We start from the raw sequence: 20,759 nt of genomic DNA on the forward strand, positions 1-20,759 counted from the left end.
GTTCAAGGAGCAATAAGGGGGCTGTTTTAGGGGTAATCTGACTGCTCCCTCTGTCACCATAGTGATGGCCAGAATAACTTTGGTTTATCTGGTGAGTTCTGACCTACCTCACCGCTCACCAGAATCTGCACAACTGGTGGCAGAGGACAGGAGGAGGGGTGGGGCTAGCCTCAGGGGCCACCATAAAAGCCTTTTGTCCACCGTGTCATTGCTAAGGCAGGGTCCGTCTCCTTGGCTCAGATATCCTGACCTGCCCCCTTTCCTGGTGCCTTGTGCCCCAAGACCCTGAACCCACAGCCCGCTTTCAGTCCAGAAATCTTCCTCATTCTGCCAGCTGTTTGCCTCACCCCACCCGACTGCCCCAGTTCTGAATCTGTTTCTTGTAATCTTAACTGATTAGTCCTTGTTTCTCCTTCTCATTTATCAATCAGGGGACATTTGTCAGTCTAGGGAAATAATTTTGAAACTTTTTTGGGGCGACATGTATCTTCTTTTAAGTGGAATTTTACCTGCAAAGTAGACATAAGTGATGAGTAGGTTCTTTGGGCAACTTAAAATCTTGACTTTTTTGTATATGAGCAATTTTATACTGTTTGTGGAACCCTTGAAGCAACTCTGAGTTACCAAAACACACTTTGAAAACTATTGATCTAAGTGAAGTCAGCTCTTGTTCAGAACAGAATATTAAAAAAAAAAATTACAGGGGTACATAATGGAGGCGATATGTTGTAAGACAAGAATATGTTACAGGTATGGCTCAAGTCCCAGCTCTGGTACTCATTAGCCATGTGATCTTGAGCAGGAGAACCTCTCTAAGTTTCCAGTTCTGGAAATGTAAAATAGTAACAATGCCATTTACCTTGAAGAAATGCTGTGAGAACTGGATAAGTTAACATGTGTGAAGTTAACATGTTTAAAATATGTAGCATTGTGTCTGGTACTGCTCAATACCTGTCAGTTCCCTCCCCCTTTTCAGTATGTGATGTTTTAACATGTGAAAAATTCTAAAGACATCATAAGAGCGATGGAGCAGGCAGCCCACAGGCTGCTGGAAAACCTCAAGAGGAGTTACCATTTGTACCAGACCTTAATGGTCGTTTGTTGGCTATTTGCTGACTAAATCTTCCCACCTCCCATTTTTCCTAGTGGTTTTATTTACCTGGGGGATAAAAATGACAAAAGAGTAAATACACAAAGACTCAAATCCACAGTCGTTTTCTGCAACCGTCCAGGTGATGTGACAGGATGGACTTGGGAGTGCAGCTGTAAAGCCCTGGGGTAGTGGGTGTGGTGAAGGGGGAGCTCCAGTCAGGAAAGCTCGTTTGAAAGTGTCAGAGCTGAAAGGATGTCACCTCCCTGAGTCTGGTTTCTTTAAACCCATCTCCTGCCTCACCTCATGCTCACTAGGGGTTGTCTCAACCAAGCTCTTCCTCCCTGGGCCCCGTTAACCCAGAGTCTGTCCTCTCAGGCTCTTTTCTTCTGCTGTTTGCGGTTGGAGAATCTGTATGGAGTTGGAAGAGTATGAGAGGAATTAGACTCTGCCCTATCCACTCTTCCCACATCCCCCATGACTCCAGCTCCTCCCCCAGCAGGCTTTTATGAACATTTGTTCTGGACAGAGTGCTTTACCCTTATCCCTTCCACATACTTACACATTCTCATCTCATTCTTCCTACAAATCTCAACCTACCCTAAGAGTACTCTGATCAAGTTCTGGAAAGGTTGGAGAATAACCCTCAATAAAAATGTGGTTAAGGGCTAGAACTATAGCCCGTCTCATGCTTCCCTCATCTTGCCATCGCTGTCCAACAGTGATGCCCCATGCTTGATGAGTGGTGCGCAGCTCTGTGCCCAGGATCCAAACCAGTGAATCCCAGGCAGCCAAAGCAGAGTAAGCGAAACCAACCACTTGGCCAAGGGGTGGACCCCAGAGCTGGTTCTTTGAGAAGATAAACAAAATTGACAAACCCTTAGCCAAACTCACTAAGAAAAAAAAGAGACAAGGCTCAAATAAATAAAATTAGAAATGAAAGAGGATAAATTAGAACGAATACTACAGAAATACAAAGGTTTATAAGAGAATAATATGAGAAACTATATGCCAACAAATTGCATAAACTGGAAGAAATGGATGAATGCTTAGAAGCATACAACCTCCCAAAACTGAATCAAGAGGAAATAGACACTCTGAATAGATCAATCACAAATAAAGAAATTGAAACAGTAATGAAAAACTTCCCAAAAAACAGAAGTCCAGGACAAGGTGGTATCTCTGGAGAATTCTACCAAATATTCAAGGAAGATTTAGTACCTATCCTTCTCAAACTATTCCAAAAAATTGAAGGAGATAGAATGCTTCCAAACTCATTCTATGAGGCTAACATCACCCTGATACCAAAACCAGACAAGGACAACACAAGGAAGGAAAAATTATAGGCCAATATCTCTGATGAACGTAGATGCAAAAATCCTCGACAGAATATTTGCAAACCGAATACACCAATACATTAAAAGGATCATACACTATGATCAAGTTGGATTTATACCAGGGATGCAGGGATGGTTCAACATCTGCAAATCAATCAACATAATAGACCACATTAACAAAATGAGGAATAAAAATCACATGATCATCTCAATAGATGCAGAGAAAGCATTTGACAAGATCCAACGTGCATTTATGATAAAAACTCTCAATAAAATGGGTATAGAAGGAAAATATCTTAACATAATAAAGGCCGTATATGACAAATCCACAGCCAATATCATGCCTAATGCTGAAAAACTGAAAGCCATTCCTCTGAGAACAGGAACAAGATAAGAGTGTCCACTCTCACCACTTCTATTCAACATAGTGCTGAAAGTTTTGGCCAGAGAAATTAGGCAAGAAAAAGAAACAAAAGGTATCCAAATTGGAAAGGAAGCAGTAAAGCTCTTGCTGTTTGTGGAAGACATGATTCTATATATAGAAAACCCTGAAGAATCCACCAGAAAACTGTTAGAAATAATCAACAACTACAGCAAAGTTTCAGTGTACAAAATCAACTTACGAAAATCAGCTGCATTTCTACTCACTAAAATCAAACTAGCAGAGAGATAAGTCAAGAATACAATCTCAAGGGGCTGGCCCCGTGGCTGAGTGGTTAAGTTCGTGTGCTCTGCTGCAGGCGGCCCAGTGTTTCGTTGGTTTGAATCCTGGGCGCGGACATGGCACTGCTCATCAAACCACGCTGAGGCAGCGTCCCACATGCCACAACTAGAAGGACCCACAACGAAGAATATACAGCTATGTACCGGGGGGCTTTGGGAAGAAAAAGGAAAAAAATAAAAAATCTTTAAAAAAAAAAAAAAGAATACAATCTCATTACAATCGCAACAAAAAGAATAAAATATCTAGGAATAAATTTAACCAAGGAGGTAAAAGACCTATACAATGAAAACTATCAGACTTTATTGAAGAAGACACAAAGAAGTAGAAAGATATTCCATGCTCATGGATTGGAGACTAAACATAGGTAAAATGTCCATATTACCTAAAGTAATCTACAGGTTCAGTGCAATCCCAATCAGAATCCCAAAGACATTCTTCATGGAAATAGAACAAAGAATACTAAAATTTATACGTAACAACAAAAGACACTGAATAGCCAAAGCAATCCTGAGAAAAAAGAACAAAGCTGGAGGAATCATAATCTCTGACTTCAAAATATACTACAAAGCTACAGTAATCAAAACAGCATGGTACTGTCACAAAAATAGACACACTGATCAATGGAACAGAATTGAAAGCCAAGAAATAAAAACACACATCTCTGGACAGCTAACCTTTGACAAAGGAGCCAAGAACATTCAATGGAGAAAGGAAAGTCTCTTCAACAAATGGTGTTGGGAAAACTGGACCACCACATGCAAAAGAATGAATGTAGACCATTATCTTAACCCATACACAAAAATTAACTCAAAGTGGATTAAAGACTTGAATGTAAGATCTGAAACCATAGAACTCCCAGAAGAAAACATAGGCAGTACACTCTTTGACATTGGTCTTAGCAGCATCTTTTCAAATACCATGTCTACTCAGGCAAGGGAAACAAGAAAAATCAACAAATGGGACTGCATCAGACTAAAATCTTCTGCAAGGCAAAGGAAACCGTGAACAAAACGAAAAGACATCCCACCAACTGGGAAAAATTATTTGCAAATTGTATATCCAAAAAGAGGTTAATTTCCAAAATATGTAAAGAACTCATACAATTGAACAACAAAAAAATAAGTGACCCAATCAAAAAACAGGCAGAGGATATCAATAGGTATTTTTCCAAAGAAGATATGCAGGTGGACAACAGGCACATGAAAAGATGTTCCACATCACTAATTATTATGGAAATGCAAATCAAAACTACAATGAAATATCACCTTACACCTGTCAGAATGGCTATAATTACCAAGACAGAAAGTAACAAATGTTGGAGAGGATGTGGAGAAAAGGGAACCCTCATACACTGCTGGTGGAAATGCAAACTGGTGCAGTCACTATGGAAAACAGTATGGAGATTTCTCAAAAAATAACAAATAGAAATACCATAATGATTCAGCTATCCCACTACTGAGCATTTATCCAAAGAACATAAAATCAACAACTCAAAGAAATTTATACATCCCATGTTCATTGTAGCATTATTCACAATAGCCAAGATGTGAAAGCAACCCAAGTGCTCACCAACTGATGAATGGATAAAGAAGATGTGGTATATATACACAAGGGAATACTACTTAACTATAAAAAAAAGACAAAATCGTCCCATTTGCAACAACATGGATGGAACTTGCGGGTATTATGTTAAACGAAATAAGCCAGACAGAGAAAGACAAACACTGTATGATTTCACTCATATGTGGAAGAGAAATAAACACATGAATAAAGAGAAGCTAGGTGGTTACCAGAGGGGAAGGGGTGGGGGATGGGCAACAGGGGTAAAGAGGCATATATATATGGTGACAGATAAAACTTAGACTATTGGTGGTGAGCACGATGCAGTCTATACAGAAACTGATACATAATAATGTACACCTGAAATTACACAATGTTATAAACCAGTATGACCTCAATAAAATAATTGAAAAAAAAGAAGGAAGACTTCAAATCAATTACCTACTTTACAACCTGAGGAACTAGCAAAAGCAGAACAAACTAACACAAAGCCAGCACGTGGACGTAAACACTAAAGATTAGAACAGAGATAAATAAAATAGAGAATAGAAAAATATACTGAAAATAAACAAAAGCAAAAGTTGTTTCTTCAAAAAGATTAACAAAATTGAGTAACCATTATATGTGTTTGCTAAGAAAAAAACAAGGAAGATTCAAATTACTAATATCAGAAATTAATTGAGGACATTACTGCCAATTCCACAGAAATAAAACAGAGTAAAAGAGAGTACTATGAACAATTGAATGACCAATGAATTGGACAACCTAGATGCAACGGACAAATTCCTCGAAAAAAAAAACCTACCAAGACTGAATCAACAAGAAATAGAAAATCTGAGTAGATTTATAACCAGTAAGGAGATTGAATCAGTAATCAAGAACCTTCTGATAAAGAAAAGCCCTGGAGCTGATGGCTTCAAATAACTAAACATTAAAGAACTAACACCCAACCTCCTCAAACTCTTCTAAAGAATTGAAGAGGAGGGAACACATCCTGACTCATCCTATGAAGCTACTGTTGCCCTGATACCAAAGCCGGACAAAGACATCACAAGAAAAGAAAACTACAGACCAACATCCCTAGGAATATTGATGCAAAATTCCTCATCAGAATACTAGCAAGTGAATCCAGCAGCATATTAAAAGAGTTGTACACCTAGTGCGATTCATTCCTGGTATGCAACCATGATTCAACATGTGAAAATTGATCCATGTCATACATTACATTAACAAAGTAAATGAAAAAACCCAAATGATCATCTCGATAGATGCAGAAAAAGCATTTGACAAAATCTGACACCCTTTTATGGTAAAAACACTCAACAAACAAGGAGTAGAAGGAAATTACCTCAACATAATAAAAGCCATATATAAAAAACCCACAGCTAACAGCATAATCAATGGTAAAAGACAGGAAATTTTTCCTGTAATTTCAGGAACAAGACAAGGTTACCTGCTTTTGCCACTCCTATTCAAAATAGTATTAGAAATTCTAGCCAGAGCAATTAGGCAACAACAAGAAAAGACATCCAAATTGGAAAGGAAGAAGTACAATTATATCTATTCAAAGATGCATAATCTTATAAGTGGAAAACCCTGAAGAACACACCAAAAAACCTGTTAGAATAAATAAATGAATTCAGCAGAATAGCAAGATACACAATCAACACACAAAAATCAATTATGTTTCTATACAATAACAATGAACAATCCAAAAAAGAAAGTAAGAAAATAACTCCATATGTAAGAGCATCGAAAAGAATAAAATTCTTAGGATTTAACTTAACCAAGATTGTGAACACTATATGCACTGAAAACTAAAAAACATTGCTGAAAGAAATTAAAGACATAAATAACGGAAAGACATTCCATGTTTATGGATTGGAAGACAGTGTTATTAAAATGTCAATAAAATCCAAAAGAATCTACAGATTCAATGCAATTCCTATCAAAATCCTAATGATTTTTTTTTGCAGAAATAGAAATATCCATCCTAAAATTCATATAGAATCTCAAGGGACCTCAAATTGCCAAAACAATCTTGAAAAGGAAGAAAAAAGTTGAGAGTCTTGTTCCAAAATTTACTTCAAAGCTACAGTAATTGAAACAGTGTGGTACTGGCATAAAGACAGACGTATAGACCAATGGAATAAAATAGAGAACCCCAAAATAAACTCTTGCCTATAGGGTCAAATGATTTTCAACAAGAGTGCCAGGACAATTCAGTGGGAGAAAGTGGGACAGTCTTTTCAACAAATGGTGCTAGGAAAACTGGATATTCACATGCAAAAGAATGCAGTTGGATTATTATTATTATTTTTTTTTTGAGAAAGATTAGCCCTGAGCTAACTACTGCCAGTCCTCCTCTTTTTGCTGAGACTGGCCCTGAGCTCACATCCATGCCCATCTTCCTCTACTTTCTGTGTGGGATGCCTACCACAGCATGGTGTGCCAAGCAGTGTCATGTCTGCACTCGGGATCTGAACCAGCAAACCCCAGGCTGCCGAGAAGCAGAACGTGCGAACTTAACTGCTGTGCCACCGGGCCGGCCCTGCAGTTGGATTCTTATCTAACACCCTTTACAAAAATTAACTCAAAATGGATCAAAGTCTAAATGTAAGAGCTAAAACTATAAAAGATTACTATTTCAAATACACAGTGCTGCTTTCATGTTCTAGAGATGTAATTAATCTCAAGGAGAAAATTGACCTTTGATTTAAGAAAACATATTCGTATGCTTTTTCATTATTAATGAAATATCCAGAGTTAGTAGAGGTAGGCAGAAGTTATGTGTCTCTGTGCAGCATATGGGGATATTTTATTATAAAAATATTAATTTACTAAAGGTCAATGTTTTCTTTTTCACTCTTCTTTGGATGTGATCTTATGCCTATTCACCCAGAGATACTCATTGTCTTAGGGAAAAATAGGATTTTTATCACAGAAGATCAAATAGAAACAATATTCCGAAACAGAATACTGACAGCTCTAGCAAAGTCATGGTCTTGAAAGTCGGACACTGGTAAGAGAAAGAGGGGTTTCTGAAATTCCAAAAGGCTCGGTTCTTAGAGTTTTTTGCTGACTATGCATTTAGTCTGGGACCATCTCCTTTAGGAGGTGAGTATTCATTGGCCATTTCTGTGGTCCTGAGAACCTCAAAACATCAAAACTCTCCTTTTCATCCCCCTACTACCTCCACACAGCGCTAGAACCTACAGAATCGTGTGAGGTTGTTTGGACCTACCCACTCCTATTCTAGAGTTTCAGGGGCTGCCTCGTCTCTAGTTTGTTAAAGACGTCGTCTCTGGGTACTTTCCTTTGCTACCCCATCGCTCCCTCTGGTTTTGTGAGGACTCTTGGAGAGATTAAAAAACTCTTCCGCCGTTATCATCTTCTTGTTTTCTTAAGATTTGGCAAACTGAACATTACTTTAAAATCTACAATGCAGACAAAAAGGAAAACTAAATTAGCTAAAATTTTTTAAAAACCTTCAAAAGCTGTAAAACCATTTGATTCAACATAAAGTGACAAAAACTTTACAGAGTTAAAGAATCAAGCTTTTGGTAAATGGGTAAAATTGGAAAATTGATGATTTGGTGAGTTAATTTCTGATTGGTTGGCCATTTGGTGGTGAGTTGATTTTTAGAAAGTTGATGTTCAGTAAACTGATTTTCAGGGTGGCCATGGAGAGGGCAGGATTGGCCTGGGTTCAAGGGCTACTGTCCTGACCACACAGGCCCAGGATCAGGTGGCAGCCACATCAAGATCTAACGGATATGCAGCAAGAGCTGAGCAGTGCTGGGGCCCATCAGCAGGGCAAACGGCTGAGCTCTGTTGCCTTTGCCAAGAAGAATCGATCACAAATTAGACCAGCCACAGAAACTTTGGCAAATGAAGGAGAGAGGGCAGAGGCCAATGGCCAAGGTGATACTAGAAGCAGAAAACCATCAGAAAAGAGAAAAAAGCCACCCAAACACAGCTTCCCACAGCCATAATGTTTCGTAAGTTTACCCTCTGTTCCAGGATGTCACTCCACACAAAAAGGAGAAGGGGGAGGAGCAGAAACCGTAAAAGACTTGGCCTTTCCCAAAAGAGAGACGAATCTTCTCAAAAACATGTCTTTTAAACAAGAAGAGCTGCATCTATACCTTTAAATGGCCACTCTGGGGGTTTTCCTATGATTACGTGAAATTGTTGCTCTAGAGTGTAATGAGACCAGTTATATATTTTTTAAATGTTACTTTTTAATTTTTTTTTTTACATATAATGCATAAATTTCAAACTGCAGATATACAGGAAGAGTGATTTTAGCTTAAAATTTTCAGTTTCTTCCCAGGAGGTAGAGGTTGGGGCTCTGGGATTTAGAGAAGTCAGGAAATGGGAGGGGAACGTTCCAGGGGAAGCAAGCAGCTTCCAGCAACACGACAGAAGTTCAGAGCCTGAGAAAGTGATGACCGGTAAGAAATCTGCTATGGTAGAGAGCTGCCTCAAAATGACTGAAACAGTGTGCCTGGAGCAAGAGATGACATGGACCACCTGGCGTACTCAAGCACACACCTGTATCACTTCTTTGTCCAGGAAATTCTCGGGAGAGAACCGGATCACTTGAATTCCTGCAGTTATGTGGGTTGGAGCTATTTAATTAATTACCAAGAAAGGATCACCCCAGAAAGTCGAAGATCATGTAAGCATCCATATTGCACATTAATATAATGGGCTTTCTTTTTCCTGTTTTCACATCTTACTTAGGTCTGTGTACAGCATTCCATAATAGATTGAAAGATCGTTGATGGCAGAAATCATAGTGTGGTCCCAGAGTCTAGCACAGTGCCTGAAGCAAAATAGATTGAATAGTTAAATACATATATACACACACACAAAATAGATCTAAGGTCCAGAATTGAAACATTGAGAGATAACATCGCCCCCTAGTGGAAGCTCTAGGGGTAACAGGAAAGGACGCACGGACCCCGGCAAGTAGGCTGCTTAAACGGAAGAATCTAAGAGTGAATGGCCAACTGGTAGCAAACCAAGAACAACCAGAGCAGCCGTGTCCAATAGAAATAGAGTGAGAGTTACATATTCAATGTCAAGTTTTCTAGGAGCCACATTAAAAAAGCAGTAAGAATTAGGTGAAATTAATTTGATAATATATTTAAAAACTAACAGGCAAAATATTGTCAATTAAACATTAATCAGTATAAAAATTATTGAGATTATATTTATTTATATATCATATATTTAAACATTTATGTTATATGTTTATAAATGTATAAATTATATATATATGTTTACAAAGTCTTTGAAATCCAGTGTTTTTATCCTTATAGTATATCGTAATTCAGACTGGCCATATTGCAAGCGCCCAATAGCCACATGTGGTGGTGGCCACTGTATTGGACAGCACCATCCTAGAAGGAAGGGGCCACGCCCTGCTCCTCTCTGTGTTCCCACTGCAGGACACAGTGCCCGGGACACAGTAGGTGTCCCACAAATATTTAATGAATAATATCTCTTAATACTACCTCGACTTATGCCCCAGAGCACATGATAGAATCAACTACCTTTACCTCAAACTCAGTGTTTTAGACAATTTAGAGTAACTGAATTTATGTCATATTCAAACTTTAAAATTTATGTTATAGTCAACTTTACTCAGTTTTTTGTTGAGCCTGTATTTGTTCCCAGTATTGGAATGTCTCTCTGTAGAACCACTGGTACTTACTTTTATTTGTTATCATCTATTTGTTTATTTGACAAGCATTTATTTAATACTGTGCTAACAGTTGGAGGAGAGGGGAGATTGCGTAAGAAAGAACCAATAAACCATGATCCCTTGACTTTTCTATCTAGGAGGGACAGAGGTTCTTATATAAATATTACAAGAAAATAATGGAGAGACCTGCTTCCTGCCACGATAAACTAGCGTGTGTTATTGGTTTCCACTCCTACAAACCAACCCTGGAGGAACCATAGAGGGAAAATAGTGGGGAATGCCTAGTGAGACTGAAAGGTGTTTTGAACTAGTGGGCTGGGTTGCTTGCTGGGAGAAGGTTCATTAGAGGTGGTCTGTTCCTGCCTCTCTCCATTGTTGGCCTTGAACAACCATTGCCTGCCCCATGCTGCAGAAACAGTGAGAGATCCTGAGTGCTCATGCAGCTGTTGAGGGTTGGGGAGAAAATCAAGGCTGAAACCCCTGCTGGAGTGGGGAGGAGACGGGACAGTAGTCACAACTGACTGCTGATAGATTAGAATGACAAAATTAACATGCTTGATCTAAGAAACATGTATAAAATTCTGCATCCAACAATTAGAGCCCATGTGAAACATTTACAAATATGGACCACATTCCAAACCATAAAGCAGGTCTCGATAAATTTCTAAGATGCATCATACTCACAAGATTCTTGGATTATAATGCAATTAAATTAGAAGTTAATAACAAAAAAACCCAATACGTTAAAAAATCCCCATATATTTTGAAATAAAAAACACTTAATTGCTACTAAACAAAGAAGCAACATTCTTTATCATGAACTTTCCATGATTCATCAATCTACTATCCCATTGTCCCATGGTTCCAGCTCCCAATCCAAAGGAGAAAGTGGGAGGGACCTAACCAGGGCAGAACCCAAGCTGTGCCCATTCATTCGTGCAAAAATATCTATCAAGCACCCAATATGTGCGAGGCTGGGGAATGGAAACAAAAAGAACTAAGGTTAGGGTTCCCCATAAACTGTGCCACCCAAATTCATTAGCAGTTGTAATTTGGTTAATTGCAGTCACAAGCCATGATCTGCTCCACTCAATGCAGGAATCCCTTATTCTTCGAGGAAAGAGCATCAGAGCAGTTTTTGCCAGAAGGCAGTCCACAGGCTGGCTGCCCAAGAATCACCTAGGGAGCATGCAAACACACAGCGCCCCTGGCTCCCCTTGGAAAGGCTAATCCAACTCAGGTTGGGATGGAACCCAGGAATTTGTATTTTTTATAAGTTCCCCAGATGATTCTCCTGTATAGCCACATTTGGAACCACAGAACAAGAGGATTTCTTAGATCCCTTTCAAATTGAAAATAATTTATTTTCATGATCTTTTACAATGGCCTTTAGATATTTGAATAGACTTCTCTTCACCTGGATAGACAGTTATCCTTATACGTATATTTTATATTAGACTAATTCTGCCAATGCCTCCTGTTGGTTGAGTCCAACCAGAAGCCAAAGGCAAGGGTGATGCGTCCGCACTGGGCAGCCCCCAGACACCGTGGAGAAGGGTGTCCAGGGAACCTGTAGGGACAGCTGGAGGTTACCCCGCACCCTCTGTGCTCCTCAGAACAACCCATTGCGGCTCCCTACATCCAAACCACTAAACATCTCCAACCACTAAACATCTCCAACAATTATGCATTTTTCTCACACAATGAAATAAAGTAATATTTTCTAAAGTAATTTAAAGGTTTCAAGGATTTTTATTCTACTGCATAGCGAATGTTTCCCTTTTCAAATTTCTCAGTAAAATTTATTGTATTTTTTTAACTCCAAATTTGTCCACAGAAACTTATAGGGAGTGTAGGATTCTCTACAAGACGGATCAGATAGAGGATTTGTCTCAGCTCAGCTGTGCGGTGCTCCAACAGCCTTTTCTCCGCCTTCGGAGGGTCGCCTCTTGGCGGATGTAGTCACAGTTGATCTAAGCCCCTCCCATCCCCCCAAACAGAGACTTTCTTTTGACTCCCCCGTGGACCAAGTGTCCCAGGTGCTCGTGGGCCCGATGCATTCGTCCATCTTCTCACCCAGGCTCGTTACTCTACTTCTTTACCCAGCAACAGCTACATTAACTCAAAGAATTTCTCTGATTGGCTGAATGCAGCAGGGGTCTCCCCATCCTAGAATCTGTTTTCTTCCTCTTTACCTCCGCCTTCTTCCTTTACCCCCGACACCGACAAACCGAGACTTATTTTAAAGCACCAGAGGGCAATGGTCTTCAGTGGGGGGCTGGTCCTGGGACTTCACACCTTGATGACCCTCCTGAGCCCCCAGGAAGCTGAGGCCATCAAGGGTGAGTGCTGAGGGCGACTGGGTGAGGAGAGGAGATGTAGCGCATCGGCTTACGCGCAAGACAGTACAGAGCATGAATTGTTCCTCCCCCCTCTGGTTTACGGGCAACTCCTTTTACTAAGAGACCCCGATCCCTCTCACTCTGTCGTGTCCATTCTGGACCTAAGATACAGGTGCAGCTTAGTCCAGAGGTGTCAGTGTCAGGCTCAGGTTCAGGTTCCTGCCCAATTCTGTCTTCCTTTCTGAGACCCAAACCTCCATGCTACTGCCCAGCACCCTGATTTCTCTACCACATCCTGGCTTGGAGTGTGCCCGTTCAAGTCGGGTTCTGTTGCAGTATACATCACCAGGTCAGCAGTCAACTGTTTATCTGTCTTTATCCCGCACTGGACACGAGGGACTTGTGTCGTGGGGTCCACAGCTGGTTCTTCTTTATTTCCTCTTGCTCTGGCATTGTGCTGGGCACACAGTAGTCTCTCAATGACTGTTGAACAAATAATTTCATAGAATTCTAAAAGAATCTTACCAATTAAAACCTAATCCTTAATTTCCACAAAACTGAGCCTCAGTTCTGGGAAAAGACATGTTCAGTCATAATGCTGTGAGATGGAGGAGTTGGGACACGAACTTCTGGCTCCTTTTCTGCTGCTCTCTGCAATACCCTGGGCTGCCTTTTTTGGTCTCTGTGTCATAAATCTTAATTCTTACTCCTGCCAGCCATAGCCCCTTTCCCCTCACAACCCCCCTACACTGCACGTCTGTGCCCAGATCTCCACTTATGCTCCTATCCTTAATCATTTCCTGCTTGTCGCACCCCCACACACCCTCATCTCACACACAGGGCCTGATTGCACAGCTAGAGCAGAGGATCATAGCCAAGATTTAATGTTGGGAATCCCCAACATGATTTTTGGCAGCCTCTCCTCTTCCCAACCTGGAATGCAGGCTGCACCCATGTCTCTGTGCAGCCAGTGTGCTGGGCATGTGCCTATTTCCCTCCATCCTTTCCCTTCCGTCCCCCAGCAAACGATTCCACTCACCAAGGACCAGCTCAAGTCGGAAAGGACTCTGCCCTCGACAAAACCCAGGATAGAGCACAGACTTAGAGACTCAACACAACACAAGTCATGCTTGAGATTGATACAGTTTCTTCTCTCTCCCTGGCCCTGAACTCACCCAATGCAGCCGACCACATGGCCTCCTATGGACCAGCCTTCTACCAGTCCTATGGCGCCTCGGGTCAGTTCTCCCATGAGTTTGATGGGGAGCAGCTGTTCTCTGTGGAGCTGAAGAAGAGGGAGGCTGCCTGGCGTCTGCCTGAGTTTGGCGACCTCACCCGCTTTGACCCGCAGAATGGCCTGGCCAGCATCGCGATGATCAGAGTCCATCTGGACGTCTTGGTGGAACGCTCCAACCGCACCAGAGCCATCAATGGTACCCGGCCCTTCCTCTGCCCCGCTCCTCCCAGGTCAGACGAGGAGGTCCAGAGAAGCCTCCTTCCCACCTCACAGGCCTCTCTCCGCACTCAGAATCTGTGACTGTTGTGCGCAGACCTTTTCTTTCCCAGGAAGTCCTAGATCTTCTCAGACCCCTTCAGTACCCTCTTCCTTCTTGAGCGATGACCCCTCCCACCTAGTCTCCCCGTTCAGGGGCCTGTCAGGTACAGGAGCCCTTGGCTGCCCTCCCAGAGCATCTCCTGCCTGCAGATGGCTAAATATGGGATGAGCCTCTGGGATTCAGGGCCTCATTCCTCCTAGTGCCTCCAAGAGTGACCATACTCCCCAAGTCTCGAGTGGAGCTGGGCCAGCCCAACGTCCTCATCTGCATTGTGGAAAACATCTTCCCCCCTGTGATCAACATCACCTGGCTGCGTAATGGTCAAACAATCACCGAGGGGGTGGCCCAGACCAGCTTTTATTCCCAGCCTGACCACATGTTCCGCAAGTTCCACTACCTGACCTTCGTTCCCTCAGCTGATGACTTCTATGACTGCAAGGTGGAGCACTGGGGCCTGGCAGAGCCGCTCCTCAGGCACTGGGGTATGGAGTCCCCTCCCCAGCCCACCCTTCCCAGACCTGTGCTTCCTTTACTCTAGAACCTTTGCTCTACCCCACACTCTTCCTTTCCCCCGCAGAGCCTCAGGTGCCTATCCTGCCGCCAGACATCACAGAGACTCTGATCTGTGTCCTTGGCCTGGCCATTGGCCTGGTGAGCTTCCTCGTGGGCACCATCCTCCTCATCATAAGCACATGCTTGTCCGGTGCCCCCAGGCGCAGAGGCCCTGGGTGTCTGGGGAAGGAAAGTAGGTGAGTCTGACCAGGATCGGGGTGGAGAATAAGAGATTCTGTGGGGAGGAATGGGGTCAGGGAAGGTGATACTATAGACAAGCAGTGGGCAGGGAATAGAAGAGCAGAGGTGAGGTGAGGGGTAAGGTTTGGGGGATGTGGGCAGTCAGAGATTGGATCCCAGAATTGTGAGCTTGAACAGCCTGGGTCATACGGTTTTTGCTCCTTTAGGTAATGACGATTCTGAGAGAAACGGATAGTGGGAGACACCCTAAGGATTCCTCGCAAGTTTCTGACAGCCTTTGCATGTTCAGTGCCACAGTCTGCTAAGTACATCCCCACTGTGCTAACTTTGAATGGGATTAACCTCTGTCCCTTTGTGGCCCCAGTACTCATGGCAGGACTTGGGGTGGGGAAACCAACCATCTCCCCTTCACACTCCTAACACAGACACTCATGTTTTCTTGCTCTACTCAAAGTTCTGGCTAACAGCAGTAACTTCTTTAAGTGTTTTTCACTGTATCCTTTTTGCCAGGTCTTGGCCAATTCTCCCAGGGTGTGAGGGATGCTGGAATCTCGAAGAGGGGATCCTGGGTGATGACCACTAAGAGTGACCACCTGGTACTTGGGATTGGCAGTCATCCTCAGGCCAGTCCAGCTATGGCTTGCTCCATTTGACTCAGCAATTTGGTGCCCACTGTGTGTTACTTGTGCATGGGCCATTTCACAAGGAATTCATGAGATTTGCCTCCTGAAATCAGATTTTCCCTGAAAGGGATACAGAGTACCCTCTTAGTTGCAACTCCCCTCAACCAACAGCAGTTTTCTGCAGGGCTCCAGGAGAGGAGAGGAGAGGAGAGGTTCATGGGAATTCCACTCTTGTCTAGATTTGCTCCGTAATGAAGAGGTCATTGGTGTCCAGCTGTGATCTATGCCATCATCTCTTTTATCTACATTCCTTAGAGTCTCGTGCATGACAAAGAGTGGTCCAAGGCTTAGACAAAACCTCCCTCAACCTGGGGTCAAATGTATTAGGTAGGAGGGTAGCAGAATAGATCTGCAAGCCGTCTGGTGAGAGGGGAGGTCTGAGAGATCCATCTGAGTGCTCTCTGAATACGTGGCCTGGAAGATTTTAGTTTACTGTGAACAAAATTTTAAAAACACACAAAGAGACAAGTAACCGTACAAAATAGTTTATATCAAGTACCAAATGAGTGGTGTACAGATTAGTAGTTTTCAATCAGAGATGCACATAAGAATCACTTGGGAGTTTTAAAAAAGTACAGGCGTGCTTCACCCAGATCTACTGAATCAGAATCTTGGGGGTCGGGGGAGTGGTGACAGGGAGTCTGTAATTTTTAACACGCTCCAGATGATGCTGACGCAGCCATCCTGGACCCAGTCTGGTAACTGGGACCCACTGACATAATCTGTGCTATTAGGACTCATTGGAAGAAGGGATCTGGAAGGTCTGAGGGGGTCTAGGAAGGCTTTCCAGAGAACCTGGCTCTTTTAGGGCATAGAATTTGAGCAAGACACAAGTAAGTAGGGGCAAGATTGGAGTTTGTATTGTGAGCATTTGGTCCTGGAAAAGAAAGACACCAAGATATTATGGGGTCTCTGTGGACTTCCCAGGAGAGAGTAAGTTGGGAGAAATCAATGGCCAGAAGACTCTGCTGGAAATGAGGGAGGACCGTCTAGTCAAGGTTTTTGTTTGCCAGTAATGGAAACCCTCTTAAAATGGTCACAGACAAAAGGAGAGGATATTTACAATAAAGACACAGGAGTGGTCTTTACCCAGAACACAAGAGTAGGTTTTAGCCAGGCCTCAGAGGGAGCAGAACTCAGAGCTGAAAAGCCAGCAGAACCTAGAGCAGCCTCTCTCGCTCTCTCTCTGGGCTATATGGTCTGTGTTCTCTAGGTCCCTCTGCATGTTTGCCGTATTTTTCTCTCTGGGACTGACTGTCCTTTTCAGCTCGTGTGTCCACCATACAGCTCCTGAGTTTGACTATCACCTCAGCTCTAGCCACCCACAGAGACTGCCAATCACAATTTTAAATTCTTGGAAAAATAAATGACTGGCCAAACTTGGGGCAGATGTCCATCCCAGACCAATGTTCTGTGACTGTGGGACAATGTACATGTCCCATAATGTAATCATGGCTGCCAAGCACCCACCCCTGAGGTGAGGGGTCAGGTTGTTCTCAGAGAAAGAAGAATGGGTTGGTTCTCAGAAGACACCATGAGATTTGTCTGTCCCCGTAGCGCCCTGCTTTCTGCTGATCTTTTGCTTAAAAGTTTTCACTTGCAAGCTTGGAAAGGCATTTCTCTGATCTCTGTCCTAAGGTTTAATAAAGTCATTAAAAGTGTCTTCTTTTGACTAGAAGTGTGCTTTGTTCACTATGCATACATTACCCTGGAAGTGGAACTTCTAGGAACAATTCCAAATCTCTTAGATTTATGTGTCTGCCTTCATACTCACATTTGTTTCTTCTAGTCTCAATATCGTCTATCATTACAAAAAAAATTGTCCTCCTGCATTCTTGATCTGACTCCATTCTCTTTTAGGACAGAGTTCAATAGTCACCTCCTCTTCTGTATTGTCAAACTCCCTTCTTTGCGGGGTCCCCCCTACACACAATAAACATGTCATCTCTCCTGTATAATGAGAACATCAAATCCCCTCTCTGTCCTGTACCCCAGCCTCGCCCATCCCCACGAGCTCCTCCCAGTCACTCTCTCTGAAAGTCTTCTTCGTGGGCTGCCTCCAGATCCCGTCTTCCAATCCTCTCGCTCTCTTTTAATTTTTAACAAAGTTATGTTATACACATAAAGAGTCAAATACTCCTACAAGATTTGCTTAAAAAATTCCAGGCTCCAGCCCTCTCTCCTACCATGTCCTCAGCCCTAGAGGCAGTAACTTTCAACTGTTTTAACCAATTTTATTGGTATTGACCTCCCTCCCGTCTCTAAATAACACGTTTGTGTGGCTACATCTTGATCTTTCAGCTTTAGGCTGTATTCTTTACTTCCTGCTATGGGAGAGGAGGTTTAGATATTTTTTTCATCCTCACTTTATGCACATTCCTCTTCCCACGTTCCCTTCCTTTGATACTTTTGTATCAAAAGGATTTTGTATTGTCACTTAGGCTAGCTTGATGTTCAGTGTTTATATTATCATGATCACGTGAATGCTGCTCACAGCCAAACTACAGAGTAAACGATGCTTGCTCTTCCTTTCCAAGGCAACTTTTTGTGTTCCCTGGAGTTAATAATTGTCCTTTTTTCCCTTTGTTTGCTTTTATTTGTACCTAACATTAATGAACCAGAAATTCATTAATACAAAATTCATTCTCACAATACAGTCAGACACAGCAGATATTCTGTCAAATTTATCATCGGATAAAACTCTTCTGGGATCTTCTGTCTGCTCCAGTCTTAACTAGTTGCCCTCAGTGACACAGCTGTCATCCTGAGATCGCCTTTCACCATCTTTGTCAGGATTTACCTGTCCTCTGTGTTGGATCTTCTGTTTCTTATATCTAGTAATTATATCCAGTGTTGTGGTTACTGCCTTATTTTAGAGAGGCACATCCTCTTTTTTTTTTTGGTGAGGAAGATTGGCCCTGTGCTAACATCTGTACCATTCTTCCACTATTTTGTATCTGGGACACTGCCACAGCATGGCTTGATGAGTGGTGTGTAGGTCTGTCCCCATGATCAGAATTCACAAACCCAGGGCTGCTGAAGTGGAGCACTTGAACTTACCCACTATGCCACTGGGCTGGCCCTGAGGCACATCCTCTTTTGGCTTCCTGAGAAAGAGTGCACATGAGGCAAACTTTTATGCTTTGTATGTCAGAAAATGTATTTATTCTACCCTCACACTTGAATGATAGCTCAGTTGGGTATAAAATTCAAGGTTGGAAATAATTTTCGTCAGAATTTTTAAAGCATTTCTTCATAGTCTCTTAGCTTTCAGTGTTATAATTGAGAAGCCAAAAGGTATTCAGAGTCCTGAAACTCAGTTGTGGTTTGTTGTTTTTTCTCTCTGGAAGCTTGTAGGATGTTTTCTCTTCCCTTCCTCCAACTTTAAATTCCTGTAGGGGCTCCATTACCTGCAGGGTGAAGATATTTCTCAAACTGTCCTCAATCTACCCTTTTAACCTTATTGCTAATAGCTCCCTGAAAATAGTCAACGCTGAAGTCACACAAAATTCTCAGTGTATGTTTACTCCACCTGCCTTTGCACATACAACCAACCAGCAGCAGTTCTGCAGGGCTCCAGGAGAGGAGAGGAGAGGTTCATGGGAATTCCACTCTTGTCTAGATTTACTCCATAATGAAGAGGTCATTGGTGTCCTTCAACAGAAGTTAACTTCTGTTGAGGCTTCTGTGTAGTAGGAAATGGGGTGAGCTGAAGAATGACCAGTTTGGCAAATTACTAAAGAGATTTTACTTCTTCCACCAGCAACATTCATGTTGCTCCCCTTGTTCAGACCTTTCTCACTTAGAATAGAATCTAAATTCCTTACTGGCTAAGGCTCTTACTGGCCTTGTGTGTCTCTTCAATCTCACCTCCTTCCACTTTTCCTTCTTTCTTTAAGCTACAGCCACCCTATATTGCCTTGGAATCCCCCTCCTCAAGATCTTAACATCAATGCCTCCAGCTGGTCATCCATTCACAACTCATTGTGGTAAAAATTCAGAGGCTTCCCTGATCAGCTTTGCTACACAAACCTCCTACCTACCTCCTCCCTCCCTCCCTCCTACCCCCAGGCCTCTCTGTCACTTTACCCTCTTACCTTTACAGAGGGATGCCTCTCCTGGAGTGTGGCCCCTCCCCTCAGGCTGCCTTTCCTCCTTTAACCTCCTGGAAAGACTTCCTGATCTCCTGTAGTTAAGCTGAGTCACTTCCTCACTTCTCTCTTCACCAAGTCTTCAGTCATTACCACTAACCATGATTTGGCCCCTCTTGTGGTTTGACTCCACCTCAAGCAGAGGCTCCAAATCTGAACAGTCCTCGAATCTCCCAAAGAGAGAACTCCCCGGTGTTTCTTCCCCCTGAAAACTTTCTGCTGCCTCATCCCTTGAGCCCCAACATCACTCCTGAGCCCTGGTTGGATTCCCAGTTGCCCCTCATTCCTTCCCTCAGGCCAAGTTCTTACCACAATGTCTGGAACGTGGTGGTTAATAAATGTTGAAACAACTGACTGACGAAAGAGTGAACTGTAGTCACTCTGCTCTCAAATTCCTTGATGACATGCCCAAATAAAGAAAAACAAACAAAAACTTTCTGCTGTTATTAACTATTGCTTTTATTGTCATTATTCTCTTTCATTTATTGAGCACTTCCAATGTGCCACATACTAAACACCTTACATTTGTCAAATCTATTAGTCTGCACACATCATGAATCACACTTGGCATTTCCTGCATTGTTCTATGAAACCTGAATGGTCCTAACTTAACTAAAAATGAATCAATCAAAGGATATTTTTCTTCTAAAACATATTTTAATATGGGTAAATAAACGCCAAACATACGTATGTAGCTTTTATTATAGAGTAATCTCTCTTTTAAGAATGATATATCATTTTTGGTAACATCAAAAAGATTGGCAACATGCCCAGTAAGGTGGAATAGTTGAAAAAGTTGTGGTACAGCCACACAGGGAACAGCATAAAGCTGTTAGAAGGAGTGAGG

The 20,759-nt window shown here is 42.3% G+C and overlaps 1 protein-coding gene across 1 annotated transcript; it reads left to right on the plus strand.

The window, feature by feature from the left end:
- The first annotated feature begins 12,572 nt into the window (after positions 1-12,572).
- On the plus strand, positions 12,573-17,422 carry LOC106834638 (HLA class II histocompatibility antigen, DO alpha chain). Its single transcript, XM_014846390.3, has 5 exons — positions 12,573-12,769; positions 13,954-14,202; positions 14,526-14,807; positions 14,903-15,074; positions 15,285-17,422. Exons 1-5 carry the CDS (start codon positions 12,688-12,690, stop codon positions 15,286-15,288), a joined length of 789 nt encoding a protein of 262 aa, XP_014701876.3. The 5' UTR covers positions 12,573-12,687; the 3' UTR covers positions 15,289-17,422.
- The last annotated feature ends 3,337 nt before the right edge of the window (positions 17,423-20,759 follow it).

Source organism: Equus asinus, chromosome 8 (genome assembly GCF_041296235.1).
Source record: "Equus asinus isolate D_3611 breed Donkey chromosome 8, EquAss-T2T_v2, whole genome shotgun sequence".
NCBI lineage: Eukaryota > Metazoa > Chordata > Mammalia > Perissodactyla > Equidae > Equus > Equus asinus.